Source organism: Anomaloglossus baeobatrachus, chromosome 1, assembly GCF_048569485.1.
Source record: "Anomaloglossus baeobatrachus isolate aAnoBae1 chromosome 1, aAnoBae1.hap1, whole genome shotgun sequence".
NCBI classification, from domain to species: Eukaryota; Metazoa; Chordata; class Amphibia; order Anura; family Aromobatidae; genus Anomaloglossus; species Anomaloglossus baeobatrachus.
The window spans coordinates 815206463-815232657 of record NC_134353.1 but is presented as its reverse complement, the minus strand read 5'-3'; the positions used below and the strand labels follow the sequence as shown (position 1 = coordinate 815232657).

The window sequence follows — 26195 nt, the reverse complement described above, 5'->3', positions numbered from 1 at the left end:
TATCAATGATCACAAAAACGGAAAAAATCGTTGATCGTTGACATGTAGCTCCTATTCATAATATCGTTGGTGGTGCATGGCGCTGGTTGTTCTTCGTTCCAGCGGCAGCACACATCGCTATGTGTGACACCACAGGAACGACGAACATTTCCTTACCTGCGTCCACCGGCAATGAGGAAGGAAGGAGGTGGGCAGCATGTTCCGGCCGCTCATCTCTGCCCCTCCTCTGTTATTGGGCAGCCGCTTAGTGACACCGAACGCACCCCCCCTTAAAGGAAAGATTGTTCGGTGTCTCCAGCGACTTCACTAAGCAGATATGTGCATGTGATGCTGCCGTAGCGATATTGTTCGCTATGGCAGCGATCACCCCCATGATGAAACAGCGACATAGGCGGGTGCTATCGCTAGCGATGTCGCAGCGTGTAAAGCACCCTTTGGGGTCATAATGTGGAAGTGGAGAGAAAATCAATTCAACAAAAAAAAACGGCCACGACCAGGTGCTCCCCGCAAGATTTCACAAAGAGGAGTGAAAAGAATATTCTGATACGGGTCAAAACTTCACCTGAACAAATTGCAGGGTGTGCTGCACTATTATGTTGTACGTTTTTGGCCAGATTGGCAGTTAAGCTTTTTTCACAGATGTGAACAGAGCCTCAATTGTGACTTTCAATAGAAATCAAACGGTCACAATTAGCTGTGTAGCCTCAGCCTGTGTACGGGACAAAAAGATCATGATTGTAATGCCTACCCATCCTTATGTGACCGGTGCTGGTAGCATAACAAAAACTTGGATTTTTTTGTCACAAGTCGCATACAACTTTGTCTCCATAGGCTTCAATGCAAGTCAGGCCACCGTGCCATACATGTGAAGTGACTTTATTTTTTTTTTATTTTTTTTTAAATCAAGCAGCTTTGAGAAATTGCAGAAATGTTTTTTTTTTTGTGCTACTTTTTATCACTGCGTAGCCTAAACCTGAATGTTTTAACTTTTTACTGTCGTGAAGTGCGGACCAGACTTTGCATTCCCACTGCAGCTGGTAAAACATTGTAATTTATTCTAAATTGAAATTGATAATTTTTTTATTTTTATAAATATGTTTTGTTTTTTTTTAATTAGCCAAAACTAATATCCCAGATTAAAAATTCAGATTAGGAATATTTGCAGTAAAGAATAATTTTTAGTATAATTTTGCCCTTCGAATTTGGCTGGAATCCTGTGTCTGCAGATGCGGTGCCCTAGTAGCGCACTGTAAGGTTATGGAATATGATTTGCAGAGCTCATATCTATATCTGCTTGCCGTGGTGTAACAGGAAACTGGCAGATAGCTTCCATCAGGCGGCTCCCAGAGGAAATGACGGGATATGTTCATCCATTAACTTAAATAGAAATGACTTAAAAATGTAAGGTGCAAGTGGTTATTATTTTAGGCACATTGGCTTCCTGACTGTGTCTGTCGGGGCAGCCATTTAGGACGTCACCACTTCACATGATCCCAATGGAAAATGTTTCTACTACCCACTGTATCTGTTACTGCCATGCCTGGTGTTGTATTTAGCATTTGAGCTTGTATCCATCTTCTTTGTAAGATATAAAGCAGGAACTCGGAATATAATATGACTACGACACAATCATTATTCCTGTTCTCATATGACCTTGTCGGTGTCCTTGGATTACCTTTTGTAGTTGTAAGTTTTGACACAAACTCATGACGTCCACTTTGCCGTGTGTGCCATATAACATGACGTACAATCCGACCAATATTTCTGGCTTCATTAAAAGTCCAAATTTGTAACCAGATGCTGATAATTATCAATATACCTAATCCATTTATACAATGGTTTAAAGGATTTCCAATTAATGGTACCAAGAATGTAAAGGAAATATAGGCTTTGTACATCTGCATAACACTTTTAGGGCATGTGAATTTTAAAAAAAGGAGTATGGTGCTTGGGACCTCCATCTTTTACCTAGAACAGACAGCATTTGCACACAGCGAGGTTGTATCACATTGTTGCCTACTCATATCAATGGGTGGAACTTATTACTTCAATTTGCAGAACTGAGCTTTTTTTGTTACACCTTGACTATCCAGGCCTAGAGACCGAATTGACCCCCTTCCAATGCTAAGCCTGGGTATAGTTTGGCCCAAGCCACAATATAAGGCTGGGGCCACACGGTGATTACTGTGATCCCCTCGCATGACACTCTGCTCACGCTGGCAGTACAGCAGAGCCGAGTGTCCCTGCAACTGAGGTCCAACTGTGCGAGCGGACCTCAGCTGTGGGGGGCGGGCTGGCACTGAGGAGGGGAGGGCCGGTGCTGAGGAGGGGCGAGCTGCGGAGGGGAGGGAGGGATTTATCTCCCTCTCTCCTCCGTAGCCGGCAATTGTCATTCTCACCCTGCACTCGCAGTACATCGGTGTACCGCGAGTGCAGTGCGATTTTCTCTCTCCTCATACACTTGAATGGGTGCGAGAGAAAGAATCTCCCATTACAGTCACAGCATGCTGCTATTGTTTTCTCGGTCCTATTAGGGCTGAGAAATTAATCGCTCATGTGTGCTGACACATAGGCTAATATTGGCCCAAATGGAATGCGATTTTTTTTTATTGCACTCCACTCGCGCCTATTTTCATGCCGTGTGGCTTAGGCCTAACCCAGGGACTAACTGTCCTAGGTGTAACCCATGGACTAACTGTCCTAGGTGTAATCTAGGCTAGGCCACCTTAACCCAGATATAGTCTGGGCTGTGAGTATACTCTGGCTTGTTACATCGGGTCAACTTAATCCAAAGATTGGATAGAGTCCCTTTATAGAATTTTTGTATTAGAATTTTGTCAGATGACATTGGTTGGGTGTCTAAGAACGTGATCTCTGACCAGAGTTTGGTAGGTGTTGTATCTATTGGAGCTTGTTGAGACGTTCATGTAGGCTTCTGTCTAGGCTAGACTATATAGTGTTCTACATGAATTCCTGATGAGACATGGGGTACAATAAGATAGCCTTGGCGGTCACTGCATAATATCACATATCTCTAGGATTTATGTAGTAGAATTTTATATCAGATGACATTGGTGGGTGTCTAAGAACGTGATATCTGAGCAGAGTTTTGTAGGTGTTGAATCTATGGAGCTTGTGGAAACGGTCTTGTAGGCTTCTGTCAAGGCTAGACTATAGTGTTCTACATGAATTCCTGATGAGACATGGGGTACAATATAAGACAGGCTTGGTGATCACTGCATAATATCACATATCTCTAGGGTTTATGTTCTAGAATTTTATGCCAGATTGTCCAGGAACATATACCCAGAACAATTGTTCCCAATATTTGATAAAAATCTGGACACCTTCAGCTCTTGTAGGATCTGACTGTCCGTTTACACTTTGTCAATTTCCATACAATGCTGGTTGTATATCCTCCAGAACTACTTATAATAATAGGGTGCTATTTGCGTTATGGAAATAATGAACCCGCCATTCCACATCTTTTTTTTTATCATGAGATGCTATTTTTTATAACTTTATATAAAACAAACCATACAATCACATTCCATCTTTCTATTACGTCTGCAGCCAGATGGATTTGTGATCAGACAACCTGATTGTTCCCCGTTTGGTCATTGGATAATTTATAAGAACTAATTTTACTTGATTTATTTCCAAATATAAAACTTGGTGTCCATGTAAGAACGTGTGTCCTGCTGTTCTCCACGAACCGACATTTCAGCAACAGGAATACACTTGAGACTTTTATGAGTCACGGCTGTCAAACAGACAAATTGCTCAGCTTTGTAAGAAGAGTTGATTCTCTAATTTAGTGCGCTAATGTTATGATTGTGGCTTGCCTAAGGTACCTATTAAATGGAGAGACCTGTCATTTGCCGCTCATTATGACTGCTCCTGTTAGATCACTTCACTCTCCCAGGTGTTGAGTAAACCAGAGCAGAATCTTACAGGTTTTGTGTCCTTGGTGCGTGTGGAGACGTTTTCTTGAAGGCTTCTGTTTAGGCTGGACTGTAGTGTTCTTCTGGCAAGACATAGGGGAAAAATGTCTTCTTTAGGGATCACTACATTATGCCACATATCTCTAGTGTTTCCAACCTTCACATATATTTACACACATATAAATTCTAGTTACATAGTGGGGAAGACATATGGCCATCAAGTACAACCAAGGAGGAGTTGGGAGAAGATCTTCAAAAAGACAGGTTTTTTTTTGTTCCTTTTTAGTTTTTTTTAAATTTTCATGGTTAATGGGTGGATTCTCATGCTTCAGACATCTTGTAAAAATATATATGCCCCAAATAACTTTCATTCATCAGATGGCACATGGATTTCTAAAAGGCACAGGCTCTTCTTCATAGTATGAGACTATAATACCTTATAATATCTGTAAGGACTTAAACTCATGGATTAATGAGGATATGTTTTTGGGAATCTCATGTTACATATATGGTTAGCTTGGAACCTACTAGTAATTTGCAGCCGCTGAGGTAATGATTATTGGAATCGTTTATTAGAACCAGAGTTTGAGTTATACTCAAGTCCCTCCATGTGCCGTGATTCATTGTCTAAGAGCAATCCAGGCTCCGTTCTCCGTGGTCCGTGATTGCACATAGAGATTAACTCACCTGTGCCTGCTCCCGGTCTCCATGGTGCTGAACGCTCCCGCGGTGCAGCATCCGGCCGGCGCTGACCCCCGCAGCAGCTTCTTCCGGGTCGGCTGTGTCGTGCATTCATGAATATGCACGACAGTAATGAGCCGACTCAGAAGCAGCAGGCAGAACGGGCTGCAGAGAGCGCGGCTGAAGCCAGGTGAGTAAAAGTGATTTTTATTTTATATGCACATTTTTTTCTGGCACGTGTTTCACGGATCACACCACTGCGTGGTCCGTGGGACATCAGTGATGCCAGAAAAAAATGGACATGTCTCCGTGCGGCAATCACGGACACGCGGGTACGCCGCACGGAGACCAGGTCAGGGAAAAATCACTGATGTGTGAGCAGACCCATTGATTATAATGGGTCTGCGTATGTCAGTGATTCTGGTGCGTAGAAAAAAAAGCACAAACGTACCAGAATCACTGACGGGTGAAACAGGCCTAAAAGAGATTTCCTGCCCATTGTTAAAACTTTTGAAACCCTTTGGACCTTCCTACATTTTATTCCAAATCTCAGGGGTAACTCCTCTCCTTATGGAGAGTGACATACCTGGCTTGGCTGTGTAGGGAGACCTATAGGTCATGCAGTGCTTCTCTAGAATATTAAATATGCAAATTGCATCTTCAGAGAGCAAGAGAACTTAAACTCTAGAGTCACCTATTGTTAATGGCAATCCTAAACCTAGTCTGAGGATTCTCATATAGCCAAATCAAATCTCTTGCTTTGCACTGAGGAGGGACAACACCAGAGAACACTTATCTAAAAATAGAGATTTTGGTTTGGCTTTTATCTTAAGTCATGTTGCAAGGCTCATTAAATCGTCGAAATTTACCTTTAGTTTTCCTACTTCCATTAGGTGGCACTAGAATTCATTCAAGTCGTCTTTTTCTCTGAAAGGGCAATTTGCATATTTTATTTCCCAGAGGAGCATTGCATGGCCTATAAGTCTCCTTACATGCTGATGTCAGGCATGTCATTCTCCATAAGGAGAGACGTAGACCCTGTACAACACAGTTAGAGGCTTCTTATGCAGCCAAATCAGATCTCTTGCTTTGCACTGGGAAGGGGCAACACCTTGAAACACGTGTCTGGAAATAGAGATTCTGGTTTGGCTTTTATCTTATGTCGCGTGGTAAGGCTCATTAACAGGACTATATTGACCTTTAAGTTTCCTGCTTCCAATAGGTGGCACTAGAATTCAAGTCGTCTTTCTCTCTGAAAGGGCAATTGGCATATTTTATTTCCCAGAGGAGCATTGCATGGCCTATAAGTCTCCTTACATGGTAATGTCAGGCATGTCATTCTCCATAAGGAGAGACTTAGGCGGGCTTTGCACGTTGCGACATCGCAAGCCGATGCTGCGATGTCACACGCGATAGTCCCCGCCCCCGTCGCAGGTACGATATCGTGTGATAGCTGGCGTAGCGAAAATTATCGCTACGCCAGCTTCACATACACTCACCTGCCCTGCGACCGTCGCTCTGGCCGGCGACCCGCCTCCTTCCTAAGGGGGCGGGTCGTGCGGCGTCATAGCGACGGCAGGCGGCCAATAGCGGCGGAGGGGCGGAGATGAGCAGGATGTAAACATCCCGCCCACCTCTGTCCTTCCGCATAGCCGCCGGCGGCAGGTAAGGAGATGTTCCTCGCTCTTGCGGCTTTACACACAGCGATGTGAGCTGTCGCAGGAACGAGGAACAACATCGTACCTGTCGCGGCACCGGTCGGTACGATAACGACGTTTTTGCGCTCGTTCATCGTATCATCTAGCATTTACACAGTACGATGTCGAAAGTGACACCGGATGTGCGTCACTTTCGATTTGACCCCACCGACATCCCACGTGCGATGTCGCAACGTGCAAAGCCGCCCTTAGACCCTGCACAACACAGTCAGAGGCCTCTCATGCAGCCAAATCAGATCTCTAGCTTTGCACCGGGAAGGGGCAATACATGTCTACAAATAGAGATTCTGTTTTTTCTTTTATCTTCTGTTGTGTGGTGAGGCTCATTAAAGGGTCGATACTGACTTTTAGGATTGCTACTTACAATAGGTGGCACTAAAATTTAAGTAGCAAATTGCATATTGGGACCATACCTTTCATTTAATATTTGTTGCTGTGGACATTAACCGTCCCATTTTGATCCTATTTCTTTTGATTCTTGTCTTGATTTCCAGTATTTCTTTTAATTTGGCTAACATTTACCTTATTTTGTCTCTTTGACTCTAGATAACCATAATATTCAAATCCTACCAAGACTGCACGGATCAGAAGGTGTATCAGGCCGTGACAGATGACCTGCCTGCAGCGTTTGTGGATGGCACTACCAGTGGTGGGGATAGTGACTCGAAAACCTTGCGGATTACAGAGAAAGTCAGTGGAAAGCATGTTGAAATGCATGCCAGATACATTGGGACAACCGTCATTGTACGGCAGCTTGGAAACTACCTAACTCTAGCAATTCGGATGCCAGAGGAATTGGCTATAGCTTATGAAGAAAGCCAAGACTTGCAACTGTGTATGAATGGATGCCCATCCAGTGAACGCATTGATGAGGGTGGACATCTGCCGCTTCCGGTGACCAGTACGAATTCACCCAGCTCGTCATCTGGACAATCATACCCAGCGTACACACTGGAAAGTGCTATTGCCAAATGTCTTGAAAAGTTCCAAGTCAGACACATCTATTTCCATTCTTGTGTCTTCGACTTACTTACAACAAGTGACGCTAACTTTACGGCGGCGGCTCAGAGCGCTTGGGAAGACGTGAAGGCCTTACACCCAAGAAAGGAGCTTTGGATAATCTTTCCAACCAATGGAAATATGGTCAAAACCCCCACCTTGCCTGCTATCATTCTTGGGCTTGTGTGCTTGGTCTTTGTTGCTCTTTTGTAGACGTTTTCTTGTGTATAAAAAAAAAATTGTAAAATATATATTGTTATAATATATTGAGCAAGGATAACAGCATATATGTATATACCGTGTATATGAAGGGATGTTTGTCTCGGGATGCCCATGAGATTGTACATATTGTGTTATTGTTTATACTTCAGCTGGATGTAGTATTACTTGTTTCATTTTGTCTTGTTTTGTTCTTTAGTTGTTTTTTTTTTCAGTTGTACAATGTTTTATATGTTCCTTTGCTGGAACCTTTTAGAAAGCACTTTATTTTTTATATGATATTTATGTGTCTATACGAGTGAGATATGATATGTGTGAATACACACATGCTAAGCTCTGTTCATGTATTGTGTTGATACCGAAGAAAGTTTTGTATTGTGTGACTTGGCAGGTTAGACGTAGTGTCCATGTTATGGCGGTAGGGTTGCCATGGATTGTCATGGAATTTTTCTAATGGCTCATTGAAAAGAAAACATACCAACACCTTTCTCTTCTGTTCTGACGGACCACATGAAAGGTTAATAGGGCTGAGTAAGCTGTATGACGTGTATAACGCTGTTCACACAGGTACATTTGATGCTCTTTTGAGCAAAACAAATCTATAGCATTCTGGTGTCCTAGTTGTCCCTTCCGTTCTCTTCGTGAACAGTTTATAGGCCATATTCTCAAAAGTGGTAAAACTCACACGTTCTTTTTTAAAGGGAATCTGTCAGCAGATTTTTGCTATGTAAGCTGTAGACAGCATGCTGCAAGGGTTAACTCAGAGAATTCAGGGATGTCTGTTTTGTCAGGGTCTGATCTGTTATTTATTTGCTGTTTGTTTAAGCAGCAGTAACTGTCATTGCTGGGATTACAATGTCAGCGCACACCTCCTCACACCTCACAGTCAATGTGCAATCTCTATACAGAACTTGATGTGGGTGGTACAGCTCTCTCAGCTCTGCTACATGCTAAATCTAAAGATTCTGAATGTGTCAGAATGGCTGCACCCAGTAATCTAAGTGATTTATTATTGGATTCAGAATCTCTTTGCCTATATCGTGCTGCTCTCAGATGAGGTAGCAAAAACCTGCTGACAGCCCATTAATATAATTCATTTTGTAGCAATCTGCTGCCTTCTTTTATGGAAAAACCCTCCATTTGGTATTTGCCATTGAAAAACCTACATTGCTGTACTATTTTTTTTCGAAAACTGTCACTCCTGACTAAGAACTATGTAGCTCAGCCCTATTCAATCGAATGGAACGCTGCTGCAATACCAAACAGGGCCTGTAGATAAGAGTGGCGCTATTGTTAAAGAAAACATGTCCCAATTTTTATAACTTTTTATAACCAGTATGTTATAACCTCAAAGCAGTTCACAATTAGTTTTGTCTTCTACAGATGACCGCGCTGAAGTGGTTTTCTTTTTATTTACTGCCCTTTTACCATAAATAGTGGTCGACTTAATAATATTTGTTATGATTCATCTAAGATGGCATCTTTCCCGTCCTCTACCCAGAATTATAAACATTTATATTGCTGTTGTGTCCTATTAAGTCATTATTAGAAACTGTTCATTTATACTAAGGCAGGAAGAAAATGTTCATCTTATAAATTGATTCCCTAATTTTGGCTGCCCCCCAAACCCTGCTGCCGGAGACAGCTGCCTCAGATTTCCTCATTATAGGGCCACTTCTGCTCAGAAATTATATTATTTTAGAATATTTACTCAAAAAGCATAATTGCTCCTATGTGGTTTTGTCATTTTTAGAACTGATTTCCATTATTCCACGTTGAGTATATGACCTATACACTAACCGATCCCATTACAGCTACTTGCCGGTTCTGCTAAGAACACAGTTGAGATGTTATTTTCTTGCTTTTCAGAACTGTGAATTAAACCCAAACCTCTTATCTGTCCGAGCTATGCCTGCCTGTGCAAGCAATAAGCATTTTTACATATTGCAATCAATATACTATTATTTTGAATATTTTTATTCTCTTCACGTTGGCGAATCCCAAAATCCTGTGCACTTAGAAGAATAATTGCTGAACCTTTAAGATGGGAGTCACGGGGGATGCCAATAGATTTGACTGACCCACACAACTTCCTCCATCCTGCTTATTTTCATTTAAAGATTAAAGAACGCAGGGTGACTTTCATTGTAGGATCCCCCATTTTTTGGGTGGAAGCATTTTTATATGGATAGTGGCTCTAGTTGTTCCCGTTGGATGTATGAAACACTTTGTTAGCCAAAATAGCGCAGTGTCCGGTTAGTTAAAGTTTTAGATTTTCTAATATATGGTTTAATTAGATATAGCAGACAAATCTATCTGAGATTTATATGGAGGGCTCAAGTAGAGCTTGTGTTACCACTGCTTGTTATATAAATGTACCATGGAATGGCAAAAAGGAAATACGGCACTCCGGGGATTGTCAGGTGCTCGGATAGAGTCCTAATCCTTGAGGTTCAGGTATAGAAAGAATCCGGCACCCTATTAAGATGCTAAAGAAATAGATTGTGCCATATAAATCATAGTATACAAGTGTGATGTTTCGGTCTTATGGGCCATCATCAGAAATAGATGAAGTGAAGAAATGGAGCAGGAAGCAAAGAAGCTGCGTGGTCGACCAGGTCGACCTCGTTGAGAGGAGAAAGCTAGGTAGAATAAAGTATGTCCTACTATGTCATCACTAGAGATGAAGGGACCCGTGGGAGTTCGGTTTGGCGCGTTCAGCCTGACTTTTGAAAAAGTTGGGTTTGGGACCCGGACTTGACCTGAACTCCATTAGAAGTCACTTAATGGGCAGTTTGGGTCTACGTCCACATGCAGCCAGCCATAAGCAGATCTCTTCCAGGGACAGATGGGCAGGGTTTTTCCATTTTTTGGGGGGGGGGTACACACTACATCCGATTATGCTGTTGTTACCCCCAGTGTGAGCCGATCAAACCCTACAAGCGTCTCGTACTGGGCTCAGCACTGAACACAGTGATGCTCGCACAAGTGGTGTTCATACCAATTCACAAACCCAAACTCTGTTTTTTTTTGTAAAGTCTGTTCGGTCCAAACACCGAAGCTTGGGTTCACTCATCTCTGGTCATCACAATGAGGACGTTCACCTAGTTATTAGGTGTCTCATAGATACTCCTCTCTTTGTGTCCTATGTGAGTTAAATATTGCAGCCAGCCTCCTCTGCTGAGCGATCGGTGACTGTACAAACTGTTACTGAGGGATTAGCACAGGTTTCTACTAAACTAAGCTCTCCTTATGGAAAAAGAGCAGGGACTAAAATGCTGAAACGTGCCCGGAAAACTTTAACTAACTTGTACATCTTTCTCATAGTTTAGCACTTCTTAGATTTTTTTCACTCTTGGCCCAGCTCTGGGAATTGAGAAAATGTTATTTGCACATGTTCTTGAAGGCTGTTGTGGCAAAGAGAGCTTTAGATAATGCTAAACATATGGATATTTAGAACTTAGTAAATGCTCTCTGGGGAGAGCTAAATCGTTTGAGAGGATGTGCTCAAAATGGCGGCCCCCTCTCCGGCTTAGACAAACCCACAAATGTGTCTTTGCAGAAAACTTTTAGATGTGGTTCCAAGTTATGCCAATACGTATCTGTTTGTGTAAGAGTGACTGTGCATTGTGTAAATAGTTTAACTTATTACGCTACAAGAATAAAGTTGGTTACCCTACAGTGACGTGTGTGGTGTTATTACGGCCTCCGATTATACAGTGTATATATATATATCAGTGGGATCTGCAGACAAGGTGAGAGGTGCTGCTGGGGACGGGTGGTTAACAAGTCCAGATAAGTTGTTACGCACCTTGCAGATATGCCGTGACTCATTTCTTAGCAATGCAATGGTAATTGGAACCATGTGTGTGCTTGATAATCATGTATCTCATCGTTTCTTTTACTATATCTGTGAGTTATGCCTCCCTGGCTTTGGATATGTTCAGAGCCTCGCAGGTGTCGTGCTTCTTCTTGCTAAAGTATTTACTTGGCCTTTTCTGGAACTCGGGGGAGCTCTGTAGCTGCGGTGCAGAGACGGATTCATATCCTCGTGTTTGGACCTGTGCTTTACAGAAATAACTGTTTCAAATAATATTTTTTTCTAAGAGTTGTACGATTTCCATGGTAAGTTATTGATGCCACATTTCCCTAAAAGGCGTACCCAACGAGAATTTGAGTCCAGGTTTTAGAAATGCTTAAAAAGCTGTGATTATAATATATTAAAGAGATTACTCGGTAGAATAACATTCTCTAATGTTACCTCTACAGTGCCGATCAATCATATATCTGATTATTCGACCATTAAAGGGGTTGTCCACTACTTTTACATTAATTGCCTATCCTTTGGATTGGTCATCAATGTCTGATTGGCCAGGGTCCAACCCCCTGCATCCCGCTGTTAAGCTGTTTTCAGTGCCAGCAGCGACAGCAGGTAGCCGGAGATGCTCTGTTTCGGAGCTGCTCCATCTTCTGATAGGGGCCGGGTACTGCACATCTGCCTCCTATTGATTTGAATGTGCAGTACTCGGCCATGGCCACTATCAGAAGACGGAGCAGCTTTGGAACTGAGCATTTCCTGCTGCTGCCGCTGGGACCATGGACAGCTTATCAGCAGGGTACCGGGTGTCTGATCCCGACCAATCAGACATTGATGACCTATCCTTAGGGGTACTTTGCACGCTGCGACATCGCAAGCCGATGCTGCGATGCCGAGCGCGATAGTCCCCGCCCCCGTCGCAGCAGCGATATCCTTGTGATAGCTGCCGTAGTGAATATTATCGCTACGGCAGCTTCACATGGACTCACCTGCCCTGCGACGTCGCTCTGGCCGGTGACCCGCCTCCTTATTAAGGGGGCGGGTCGTACGGCGTCACTGCGATGTCACACGGCAGGCGGCCAATAGGAGCGGAGGGGCGGAGATGAGCGGGATGTAAACATCGCTACACCGATGATACGATTACTACGCTTTTGCGCTCGTTAATCGTATCATCTAGGCTTTACACACTACGATGTCGCCTGCGATGCCGGATGTGCGTCACTTTCAATTTGACCCCACCGACATCGCACCTGCGATGTCGTAGTGTGCAAAGTACCCCTTAGAATAGGCCATCAATGTAAAAGTAGGGGACATCCTCTGTAACAAGTCAGGCTCAATTGGTTTATAATGACCAGAACTTTTATGGGAACCTGTAATATTGAAAATGGTATGTGATGTACAGGAGGAGCTGATCAGATTGATATATAATTTGTGGAAAAATGTCTGGGTAATACTTGTATTTTATTGAGTCCTGTGGGCGGGTCCTATTCAGTGATTGGCAGGCTTCCCCGTATAACTCATGCAGATTAGGTCCGCTTACTGGACTCATACATAAAAACACCAGGGATTTCGGGGTATAAAATAAATAATAAATAAAGTTCCACTGAATGCCTGTATATCATTCTACTCTGCTTCTCCTCGGTACCACGCTGTGCACATATCAGATTGCATGTACAACATGCAACAGATCTGTCACCAGGTTTTAAAATAAGAGCTCTTCAAGACCTGATGAGGCTGGTGTACTTACTTGGAAAAATTGTAACAATGACTATATAATCTTGCTATTAGCATGAAAAAATGTTCTTTTAAATATTAGACAGGAACATAACGAAGCCATTTTTACAAGAATTTTCAAAGTAAGTAGATAATTAAGTTAAAGAATAAAAGTTCAAAGCAGATTTGTAAAATAATATACAATACAAATTGCATAGATTATTGAATAGATCTCTAAGACCTGATGAGGCTGGTATACTTTTTTGAAAATCCTTGTCACATTGGCGGTATAATCTTTTTTAAGTTTTTATAATGAACATTTTTCTTCCTGCAGGTGCCTCAATGATACAATGTGGGTTCAGAGAGACTCTCCATTGAATTACTGCACACGTTGAACATCTGCTATTAAAAGGTCTATTATGGGTGTACAAACTTTAGTTCATCATTTATTTCAGCGGCTCTGTCTATGTAGACAGCACAGGCCACTGAGCTCAGTGACTGCCTGCAGTGGTCATGTATGGCAGCCAAAACCTTGAGGCCAGTGCTGGAATGGGGGAGGTGAAATAACATCTGGCTTTATTTTTCACACTAAAGGGGGCTTTCCACGCAACGACATCGCTAACAAGATGATGTTGAGCTCACAGAATTCGTGACGCACATCTGGCCTCGTTAGCGACGTTGTTGCGTGTGAAACACACGAACTACGCTAACGATCAAAATTACTCACCATGTCGTTGATCGTTGACACGTCGTTCTAATCTCAAATATCGTCGCTGTTGCAGGATGCATTCCACTCAGACCAATATTACTTTATGGAGTCGCTCCCATCAGCAATTATTTTCTAAGCCCTAATCGGACCGAGAAAACAGTCGCAGCATGTTGCGGGTGGAATGCGATCTTGTTTCACTCGTACCCATTCAAGTCTATGGGGCGAGAGAAACATCACATTGCTCTTGCGTTACACTGGTGTAGAGCAGTGCGATTCTCGCCTCAGCCACCAATGGAGGAGAGAGGGAGATAAATCCCTCCCTCTCCTCCGCAGTGCCGTCCAATAGCAGAGGAAGGGCGGAGATGATCGGCTGTAACATGCCGCCCACCTCCTTCCTTCCTCATTGCCGGTGGACGGAGGTAAGGAGATTTTCGTCGCGTCACACACAGCAATGTCTGATGCCGCAGGAACGAGGAACAACATCGCTACTGACCAGACAACGATTTTTGGTAATTAAGCGACCTCTCAGAGACAAACGATTTTTCCCTCTTTTGTAGTCGTTCCAGCCTGTCGCACGCTGCGATGTCGCTAACGACGCCGGATGTGCGTCACAAACACCGTGACCCCGGCGATATATCGTTAGCGATGTTGCAGCGTGTAAATGGCCCTTTATAGTCCTTCTTAACAATTTACACATACAAAGAAGAATTGAAAAAGAAGCAAAGAAGTGAAAATCACAGATAAAACATGTGTGTAAAACACTGAGGTCTGCGTGAGGCCATACTTTAATTTGCTACAATAGCAGCAGTAATTCGTTTTTATCCTCCTAAAGTGACAAATCAATTTCATGCAATGGAGTCTTCTTTGCAATCATCATGTACATAATACTACTGTACTAATTAAAAGAATAGTCTGTTAAAGAGGATTCTTTACTTCAGAAAACACAGACTATTCATGGTATATATTACATTGAAGGTCAAGTTTGGAGGGCAAAACAGCAACTTAGGCCGGTTTCACACATTTTAGGATTGCAACTTTCGGGCTAACTTCAAGTGTCCTGAACAGAATTCAAGAGCCTCCTATTCGAATATCAGACTATTGATTATTGGATGTATAAAACCAGCCTTTGGACACTTCACCACTTAAAGGCCTACAACTTTCAAGACATTAAAGCACTTCAAAGATGTTTCCAACAGCAATACACAATATTCATAGGAGAACATTTAGTTAAAGGGAACCTGTCAGGTGCAGTATGTCCCCAGAGCCATGAGCAGTTCTGGGTGCATATCGTTATTCCCTGCCTAACCGTCCCTGTATACACTAGCATAGATAAAGAGATCTTTAGAAAAAGTATTTCTAAAGATCTATATCATATACTATTGAGGCCAGTGACTAGTCCCAAGGGCATTAGTTTCATTGGCTAGTCGGCCCCCTTTGCATGTGTGCACGTCCCTGTGGGCATGCTAATATGCCAATCAATGCGCAGTGTCAGAGGTATGGTCGATCTCACCGGTGCAACACCCAGGACCGCAATTAAGTAGCAGAATGACTGAGTGGCAGCTCTCCAGCTTCATCCCTGACCCATGCTCATACTTATGTACAGGTGTGCCTGGTACTGCAGTTCATTCTGAGTCCAGTAAATAGAACTAAGCTGCAGTACCAGGCACAGCCATTCCTGTATATATGGGGCTGAGCCTGTGTAAAGAAATAAAGGCTTTCATCGTACTGAAGAAAACCTTATTAACAACATTCTGATAAAATGCTCCTAATAACTAAAAGTTCAACTTGGTGTGAAAAAAAGAAATGACATTTATGTTGGTTTTATTTATTCCTCTTAGACTTTTGAAGTTGGGAATCTTTGGCTGCACATAACTGATGTGGATAGAGGATACTGAAAGAAAGAAAAAGGCAGACAGGTTTTCTGAAGGGCATAGTGAATCGATTGCAGATGTTTTTTCAAAGGTGGGGGAGGGAACATACTGGAACCGGGCTCAGCTGCTGGATTAGCAGAGGTTGTAACCCTCAGCTTCCCACGACTCTTATTTAAACATTTTTTTGTATTTGTGTTTGAGATTTGAATGAGAATTCAAATGATAAATAATTGCAATGTCATTTTCTCCTGCATCTCTTATTAACAGATGATGAAGAACAAGTCAGGCCAAATTATCCATCAATTATGCAGCATTTCAGTTGCTGTTTTTATGAAACTTCCTGAATATCAATATGTTAGAAGATACTTTTTTTTGTTACATTTTATGTTTTGTTGTGTATTTATATCTCAGCTAATTTGGTGGAAATTTGTACTTTATGCATGGAATTTCTTTCATTTTAACTTTTAATCTTCCATCCTTTCATATCTTATCTATAACACTTTATTTCCTAGAGGCAACCCAAAGTTGAACCATTCCTCCGCCACCCTCTCTTCACAGCAGAAGAAAGACGCTTTACACCTCAACCAACTGGGGCAGGAACTGAAGATGGACAGTGACAACACCAAAAGCCTTCACAAAAACAATAATAATAATATTCATTTATATAGCGCTATTAATTCCACAGTACTTTACATACAATGACAAGACTGTGCCCATTGGGACTCACCATCTAAGTTCCTAAAACCTGCTCACTTTATGCTGTCTACACCCATTTTTTGTTTTTGATTTGAGATTGTACTATAGACCTGTTCTACTGTTAAAGAGTGTTATTCCCAAAAATACAAGTTATCCTCCTTCTAAATGATGGGGTCAAACTACGACTTCCCTCAGTAATCCTAATTTCAGTCCTTTGGAATCCCAAGATCTTAGTTCTGTCGCGCCATCTTTGAGCAGAGGTACACATGCTCGATCATTATTCATGGTACTGCTCAGATAGCCAAGCACTCGGCTTTCTCCAGGAGTCTCTTTGGCAATGTAAGGAAGAAATGAATTGGGAACAACTTGATTTTTGGGGGAATAATGTTTTAAAGGTACCTATACATCCTCAAACTTTGAAAGGAATGGTTAGTGGAGTTTTCATATGATGTCAATAAACCACTGCCATAATACTCTGAAGGCTGGAAAACAAGAGGAATGGGTGTCCAAACGCAACATGCCTGATCCTTGTACATCATCAGTCAGAGGGGAGTCGGGAGACCCCCCCATATAGACAGCCCAGTAAAACCTGAGAGTTTAGTTGACTTTCATTAGTGTACATGATGGACTTTCAGTGCTTATATTTGTTATATAAAAGTTGCTAGATCCGTTAAGTTCGGTGTAGGAATGGTTCTCCTAAATCTTTACTGCATCTGGGGTCAGGAAAATGTAATTCCCAGAGTAGATAGGTCACTCCAGGATCTACAGTAAGTTCACAATTATATGAAGGGGTCTGAGGCAAGTACACGTCAATCACATGATTCTTATGTGAAATATTCATGGCTCTCTGTCATGTGGCATATTACTTCTCTGTAAACACCAGATAAAAACCAAGTCATAGTTTTCTGCCTGCTCTTGATAAGTGACAACATATGATGTTGCTGACGTCTGGAGACTAGATAGTAGCTCATTTCAAAACTGCAATATTTCATGGTTTATTAATATTAAATGAAGTATAACATTGACGGAAAAACTACAGATTCACTGATAAGACGGTGGTATGGCATTCACACATGCATTGAGTAGGAGCAGGGCTCACAGAGGAAAAGAATATCACTGAAGTGAGATGGTGCACACCATTTTTGCACAGTTCTTAGTTTAAGTTCTCTTCAAAATGAAAGTATTATTCTTTGGAGAAGTGTAAGGTTTTGGTGTAGCAATTAAATTGTTTCATAGACACCTGGGGGGGATGTCTCTGATAGTGCACACCTAGTGTGGGGTTTGAGGGTGTCCTGTACCATTTAGGTGTGGAGTATCAATTAAAAGGGACTGTCCACTACTAGAACAACCTCTTCTGATTCCACATGTTTCTCTGAGGTCGATACCTCTGCAGCCAGCACGATTCCATCAGTGTTGGAGCTCATGTGACGTGACATGCGCCCCACGCCTAATTAGTGCTGGCTACTGTCTCCCTGCCTTCAAATACAGAATCAATCAACAGGAAGTGAGGGTCAGCTGCAACTCTCACTTCCTGTTGATTAACTTGTTTATCCAAAGGTGGGGGATAGAGAATCTGGCGATGATTGAACACAGGATTCGTGTGATGTCACAATGTCACATGAGCTCCGGCACTGCTGGAACCATGTCGGCTGCGGAGGTGAATATAGGCATTTTTATTTTACCTGTGGGAAATAGGTGAAATCAGAAGAGGTTGTCCTAGTAGTGGACAACTCCTTTAAAGGATGACACCTGAGAGTAGAACAAGTGTTTCTTTACATGAGTGCTCTGAAACTGACTTCCTACTGTAGAATTTGAATTCTCTTATAACAATACTTGGGCAAAAGTATACCATTCAGGGTCTAAGTTCACTATACACTAGATATGGCAGCAGAGGATACCATTGAATTAGTAGCTAATTCCTCCCTTCTCACAACAGTAATCCTTGTATTGAACCACATACTTTTGTTTCCTCTCAACACTTGAGAGTCAATTCGGTCAGCCTGGAAACACACCTTTGTTTAATGCAAGGTGCTCATGCAAACCTCCCTAGTAAATGAAACAGTTTAACTTACTGTTGTGCGCATGCACGGGTGGTCTTTAACTTTTCCTTGCACCTGCTGATTACAGTATTTCGCTCTGCCCTCAGCAGTGCGGATCATAGTGCGCATGCACAGGAGCGCAATGGTGGCCTCCTTGTGGATGAAGTAGGACGCGTCATCCACATTGGGCAGGGGTGGAGGACGGTGGCTGCACAAAATGGAGGAGACGCCGGACACGAGAGCAGTGATGCCCATTGCACCCGATCATCCTCTAGGTGAGTATAATAAAGGTGTTTTTTAAGTTATACAGAGCGGCCTGAAATTGGATTGTTTATTTACTTTTTACAAGATATCTTCATTGAGAATTGTTACCTTTTTTGATGAATTTCATACTCTTGTATTCTGCATAGAAGATATAGGTCAGGTATGGGCTGGTAAACCACCTCTTTCAATTTTATGGTTCGCCAGAGATCCCGAAACATTGTACTTCTTGTACTTGTTATTAGAATGGCCTAAGAATACAATGCTTTCTCAATGTAACTAAGATACTAATGGTTAGGAGAGATGAAGAAAGTCAGCAAGATCTGTGCAGAGACCAATAATATATCTGGTATATTTGCTAAGCAGCAGGAGGGGAATGTCTTTTTTTTCACCAGCAAAGCCTAAAAGTGAAATACCAGAGTTCTCTGAGGGATAAAGTAATGAAGGCCAGCTCTCTACAGAGAAATACTTGTGGAGAACATATTCCAGTAAGGACTGACAGAAAAAAATAGAACTCTAGATATTTGAGGATAATGGATGGAATTGCAGCTGTTTCCACTAAAGTAAAGAAGGAAATAGAGTATTTCCCACTAAGAATTTTAGAAATTGCAAATATATTGCTCTACGTGGCCTCTATGTTTAGTATAATTTCTAGATTTTATGGCTTTTAAGTTTTCAGATTTTTTTCCTTTTATAGTTTATATAACGACGTCGTTGTGACCGGCGAACCGCCTCCTTTCTAAGGGGGCGGTTCGTTCAGCGTCTCCGCGACGTCACAGCATAGAAAAGGAGGGGAGGAGATGAGCGGCCAGAACATGCCGGCCACCTCCTTTCTTCATCCTTTTCCAGTGGACGCAGGTAAGGAGATGTTTGTCGTTCCAGCGGCGTCACACACAGCGATGTGTGCTGCCGCAGGAACGACAAACAACATCGTTACTGCAGCAACAACGATAATTGGGAAGAGGGGGGCTTGTCACCGATAAGCGATTTTGAACGTTTTTGCGACGATTCAAAATCGCTCATAGGTGGCACACATAACGACATCGCTAAAGCGGCCGGATGTGCGTCACAAATTCCATGACCCCAACGAGATCGCTTTAGCGATGTCGTTGTGTGTGCCACCTATGAGCGATTTTGAATCGTCGCAAAAACGTTCAAAATCGCTTATCGGTGACAAGCCCCCCTCTTCCCAATTATCGCTTTAGCGATCTCGTAGCGTGTAAAGCCACCTTAATAAATAGCAAGTGAAGATGTCTGCAGTGCTGGAAAGGTCTTGCAAAGCATCTCAAGTAAAAAAACAGGGCAATTGTAAGAGCTTTGACAAGGACCAAATTGCAAGGGCTAGATGACTGGATCAGAATAGCACTAAAATGTCAGTTTTTTGGGGGTATATGGGGAGCCCCCCAGCCTAACAATATCAGCCAACAGCCGCCCGGAATTGCTGCATCCATTACATGCGACAGTCCCGGGACTCTACCCGGCTCATCCCGAATTTCCCTGGTGCGGTGGCGAACAGGGTAATAAGGAGTTAATGGCAGCACCCCATAGCTGCCACTAAGTCCTAGGTTAATCATGGCAGGCGTCTCCCCGAGATACCTTCCATGATTAACCTGTAAGTTAAAGAAAATAAACACATCCAAAAAATCATTTATTTGTAATGAAGACAAAAAACACCCTCTTTCACCACTTTATTAATCTCTCAAAAACACCTCCAGGTCCGACGTAATCCACGCAAGGTCCAACGATGCTTTCAGCTCTGCTGCATCGGAAGCTGACAGGAGCGGCAGTAGAACACCGCTGCTCCTGTGAGCTCCATGCAGCAACTGAAGTGAGTCGCGCAATCAGCTGTGCTGTCACTGGGGTTACTCGCGGCCACCGCTCTCAGGTGGAGGACTGCAGCTGTGGCCGCGAATAGCCTGAGTGAAAGCATAGCTGATTACGCGGCTCCCTGCAGTCACTCAGGGGATTTGCGATCACAGGTGAGTCCTTCATGTCTGACCGCAAATCAGGCTGCGACACAGAGAGAGAGAGACGCGTGATCTCAGTGAAATCGGGTGAAGCTCTGACGTCACTGCTGCGGACTCCTGTGTCCTGCCACTGGCCTCGGAGGTTCATCTGAGGTCATGACAGCACACAGAAACAGAGCTGCAGGATGACAATGAAGTCAGGTGCAGTTCATCCAAGTTCATTCTCATCTCCCGGCTCTGTCTGTGTGTGCTGTCAGCGGGCATGTAGCAGAGCTGGGGGACCGCACTGACAAAATTGCATCCAAAACGCATGTAAAATCCAAAATACATGCGTTTTGGATGCATTCTTTTTGTCAACACGCAACGTCACGTCTGCCAGAGGGTGCATTTATTTCTCCACTGGGCATCATGCAACATGCGCATGAGCCCTAACACCTACTGAAATATTTTGCAGACCAAGTACAACCTAATGGCAGGAAATGTTAGATGCGCTGAAAAACAAGCCTGATGCCCCTCACAACTTACAGGACTTGAAAGGAATGGATACTAAATTTTTAGTGCCAAATGTGGTCTTATACTTTATGCCTTGATGAGTCTGAACTAGCGTTGGTGCGAATTGACTTGCGTAACTCATTCTATCAGCCATGACACGGGAGGGGGAGAACTGCCTCTTACTTGCTTTCAACATTGACTCTTCTTATAATTAGCCGGAAGGGCACAAAGTCACATGTGTCTCATCCTTCAAAAATGACGTCATAATAGGCCGGCTAATCAACAGAAGAACCAGAGATGACTGCAGGAGAGAGGCAGTTTGCTGGACTCTGATTCCACAGACTCACAGACCACTGTAATGGTCAATGAAATGCAACAGGAATATAAATTCTCACCAAGGGTAGTCAGACGTTTTTGGCTGGCACAGAATGACTTGCCCATTAATATACAGGTTGTTTTAATCTGCAGTCTTCAACATTGAAATTGCAAGACCAAGAAGGAAAAAGAAGTGAATTTTTGAAAATCACATGATCGTGTCAGAGAGTATTCAGTGTGGCAAAACAGTCCTCAGACAACGATTACCAGCCTCACTGAAAGAAGCCGAGGTGTGTAAGTGCGGGGATTTTTGCATGTGCCGTTCATACTTCATACTAAATAAGTCGAGATGTTTTGAAACTTTTGTTTTCATTTTTTCATCATTTGCGTATCAGTGACATGTTTATCAATAACTTTGATTATCATAATTTCACAAGTTTTTCTTCTTGGTGTTACAATTTCAATGTTGTAAAGTGTACACTAGATGGACAAAAGTATTGGGACTGCTATACTTTACATCCCCATGATGTGATTGGACAGATATAATGAGCAATACAAAACAGGCAATCACTGATGATTACACACCATGGCAATAGAAACTGAAGAAAAGCTAAAAAGTAAATAGACCATCAGCACTTGGATATTGGCTGTGGCTCAGAAAGGAAGTAAGCTGACCACACAGCACAAGGTCGCAGGATCAAATCCCGACACATGACAGATTTGTCAGTCCAATGGCAAGTGCTTTACACCACTCCATTTAACACTTGCCATTGTGATTCCTGATGTAAGGTGTGCATACAGCTGTATGCAAAGCCATGGAAATTTATGCCATGACACTCCCACTGCACAGGTTTTGTTAAAAGGTTTGAAACATTGAAAGTATATACTATCATGGTGCAGAGTAAGACAGCAATGGAGGCTGGAATGGTCTATCCTCTACTGCGATGTCATGCTTTTGTTTTGGACGCAGTGAAAACTGGAGATTGGTCTGGAGACCATCTGGGCAACGCCATGAAGAGACCCTCAAGTGGGAACATCGCTACCAGGATTATGGTGTAGAGTGGCTTATTGAATGGTAACCAGACACCTCTAGTCTTTAAGAACTGTTATTGTACCTGGAATAAAGACTAGAGGTGTCTGGGTACCATTCAATGTGCCACTAAACAACATAATCCTGGTAGTGATGTTCCCACTTGAGGGTCTCTTCATGACGTTGCCCAGATGGTCTCCAGACCAATCTCCGGTTTTCACTGTGTCCAAAACAAAAGCATGACTCATTGCAGGATAGGATAGACCATTCACTTCACTACCCCCCCGAGGTAGTCTAACACATGACGAAACGCGCATCGGGCTGAAGGCTGACGAGTTCCACGGACTCTCTTTCCAGGTATTCTATATCCCTCGTGATTGCTTTATCCTTGCAGTCTCCATTGCAGTATTTCTTCTTGAGCACTATTGCACCTTATCATTATATAGACATCTGCTATTGGAACTTTAATATTGGAAATACACTGCATCTAATTCTTATTCTGGTCTTTTGTTTATTTATTTTTATGTTGTCATCTGATGGATATTTAACTATACCTTTTTAGTGGTCCCTCTGGTATTTATTCCCCTCATCTTTTGCCTTCTTGGAATAACCCTGTCTTTTTTAGTAATTTTTGTTCCCAGAAATTGTAATGAAAATAATTGTAATATTTAAATTTTTAAAAGAATTTTCTAATAAAACACATATTGTTTAATATTTGTATCCTTTGGTGTTTTGTCTCCTGTTATCAATTTTATGCCTTCTATTTTGCTCATGGGAGCTTTTTGAAAATTTCATAGTGTTTTTGAGCACCTTATTAGGGATCTTTTTGATTAAGAACTGTTAGTGTACCTGGAATAATCAAAAAGATCCCTAATAAGGTGCTCAAAAACACTATGAAATTTTCAAAAAGCTCCCATGAGCAAAATAGAAGGCATAAAATTGATAACAGGAGACAAAACACCAAAGGATACAAATATTAAACAATATGTGTTTTATTAAAAAATTCTTTTAAAAATTTAAATATTACAATTATTTTCATTACAATTTCTGGGAACAAAAATTACTAAAAAAGACAGGGTTATTCCAAGAAGGCAAAAGATGAGGGGAATAAATACCAGAGGGACCACTAAAAAGGTATAGTTAAATATCCATCAGATGACAACATAAAAATAAATAAACAAAAGACCAGAATAAGAATTAGATGCAGTGTATTTCCAATATTAAAGTTCCAATAGCAGATGTCTATATAATGATAAGGTGCAATAGTGCTCAAGGAGAAATACTGCAATGGAGACTGCAAGGATAAAGCAATCACGAGGGATATAGAATACCTGGAAAGAGGGTCCGTGGAACTCGTCAGCCTTCAGCCCGATGCGCGTTTCGTCATGCGTTAGACTACCTCGGGGGGGTAGTGAAGTGAATGGTCTATCCTATCCTGCAATGAGTCATGCTTTTGTTTTGGACACAGTGAAAACCGGAGATTGGTCTGGAGACCATCTGGGCAACGTCATGAAGAGACCCTCAAGTGGGAACATCACTACCAGGATTATGTTGTTTAGTGGCACATTGAATGGTACCCAGACACCTCTAGTCTTTATTCCAGGTACACTTAACAGTTTTGCATTACAGTGATTTGTTCGTGGAAACAGTGGTATGGCCATTTCTGTAAAATGTCCCAGGAGTCGTTTTTCAACCCAACAACAGCAGGCCACATGTTCATGCTACTGTGAAAAGCCTGCATGTCCTACATGTGCTCCCAAGGCCTTCATCATCTCTTTACTCCCATCAAGCATATCTGGGACGTCATTGGTCGGCAACTGTAAAGGAAGCTGCCAGCAGCAGATCTTGATCATTTGCAAGTGGATTCAGTGAGGCAGAATATTTAACAGACAACCATTAATAACCTTATTGATAGCAGCCAAGGTGTGTAAGTGCAAGGATTTCTGGGCATGGCCTCATTCTCAATACTGAATAAATAGCGATACCTTGAAAATGTTGTTTCCATTTTTTCATCACTTGCATATCATTAACAAGTCTATCGATCCTGTGAATTCCACAATTCCATGATTTTTCTTTCTTGGTGTTGTAATTTCAATGTTGAGGAATGTATATATCTATATAGTCATATATCTACACGCACAGTTGCATGTATACCCTTTGTTTATAATACCTGTGCATATACTAATTCTATTAAATATTGCTCATGTTAAGGATGTTTGGCTGAGGAAGGAAGTCAGTGATTAGAGTAGTTGTATTTCATTGAGTAAAACAGGTGAAGTCCATTGCTTGAAGTCATTCTTGCATGGCTGTGTGTCAATCACAATTAACTTATTAGCATTCCAGACATGCTAGGGGAACTAACTCTTGATTGAATGAAATGTTAGTAGTAGCTCATTCTGCTTAGGGCTGCTTCTCACTTGCGAGTTTCTCGCAGTAGAGCAATGCGAGAAAAACTCGCATTGGAATCGGACACATGTTAGTGAATGATTCAGCTCTCATCTGCGATTTTTTTCTCAGTCCAAATCGGACCGAGAAAAAAATCGCAGCATGCTGCTTTTTTGCGAGTTTCTACTGCGAGTTTCTCCAATGCAAGTCTATGGGAGCGTGTAAAAAATCGGATGTCACGGGACGGCATTCACACCATCTTAGTGACATCCGATTTTCTAAATACATTTCTCGCATGTTTCCTAAAACACTGGAAATGAGCGATGTCTCCCAATGTCTGTCAATCACTATTCCCTGTCAGTCGGTCTCTCCCTCTCGGTCTCTATTCTCTCTCTGTCGGTCCGTCACTATCTCTGTCCCTCTCTCACAGTCTGTCGGTCAGTTTCCCCCCCTCTCTCATACTCACCGTTCCCCGATCTCTGGCGCGGCGCTGCACGGCTTTCTCACTGCTCCGGCGGCTTTTACTATTTTGAAAAAGCCGGCCGCTCATTAAACAATCTCGTATTCCCTGCTTTCCCCGCCCACAGGCGCCTATGATTGGTTGCAGTGAGACACGCCCCCACGCTGAGTGACAGGTGTCTCACTGCACCCAATCACAGCAGCCGGTGGGCGGGTCTATACTGTGCAGTGAAATAAATAAATAAATAATTAAAAAAAATGGCGTGCGGTCCCCCCAAATTTTAATACCAGCCAGATAAAGCCATACGGCTGAAGGCTGGTATTCTCAGGATGGGGAGCTCCACGTTATGGGGAGCCCCCCAGCCTAACAATATCAGCCAACAGCCGCCCAGAATTGCCGCATACATTATATGCGACAGTTCTGGGACTGTACCCGGCTCTTCCCGATTTACCCTGGTGCGTTGGCAAATCGGGGTAATAAGGAGTTATTGGCAGCCCATAGCTGCCAATAAGTCCTAGATTAATCATGTCCTGACATGATTAATCTAGGACTTATTGGCAGCTATGGGCTGCCAATAACTCCTTATTACCCCGATTTGCCAACGCACCAGGGTAAATCGGGAAGAGCCGGGTACAGTCCCAGAACTGTCGCATATAATGTATGCGGCAATTCTGGGCGGCTGTTGGCTGATATTGTTAGGCTGGGGGGCTCCCCATAACGTGGAGCTCCCCATCCTGAGAATACCAGCCTTCAGCCGTATGGCTTTATCTGGCTGGTATTAAAATTGGGGGGGACCGCACGCCATTTTTTTTAATTATTTATTTATTTATTTCACTGCACAGTATAGACCCGCCCACCGGCTGCTGTGATTGGGTGCAG

The 26195-nt window shown here is 42.6% G+C and overlaps 1 protein-coding gene across 2 annotated transcripts in view; it reads left to right on the top strand.

Moving 5' to 3' along the window:
- RGMB (repulsive guidance molecule BMP co-receptor b) overlaps positions 1 to 11242 on the top strand; it is a 107059-nt gene extending 95817 nt beyond the window's left edge. For both annotated transcript variants that reach the window (XM_075325064.1, XM_075325065.1), the window contains exon 5: positions 6890 to 11242. In XM_075325064.1, the coding sequence (XP_075181179.1) occupies positions 6890 to 7555 (666 nt within the window). In that variant the 3' untranslated portion in view covers positions 7556 to 11242. The remainder of the gene's footprint in view (positions 1 to 6889) is intronic.
- The last annotated feature ends 14953 nt before the right edge of the window (positions 11243 to 26195 follow it).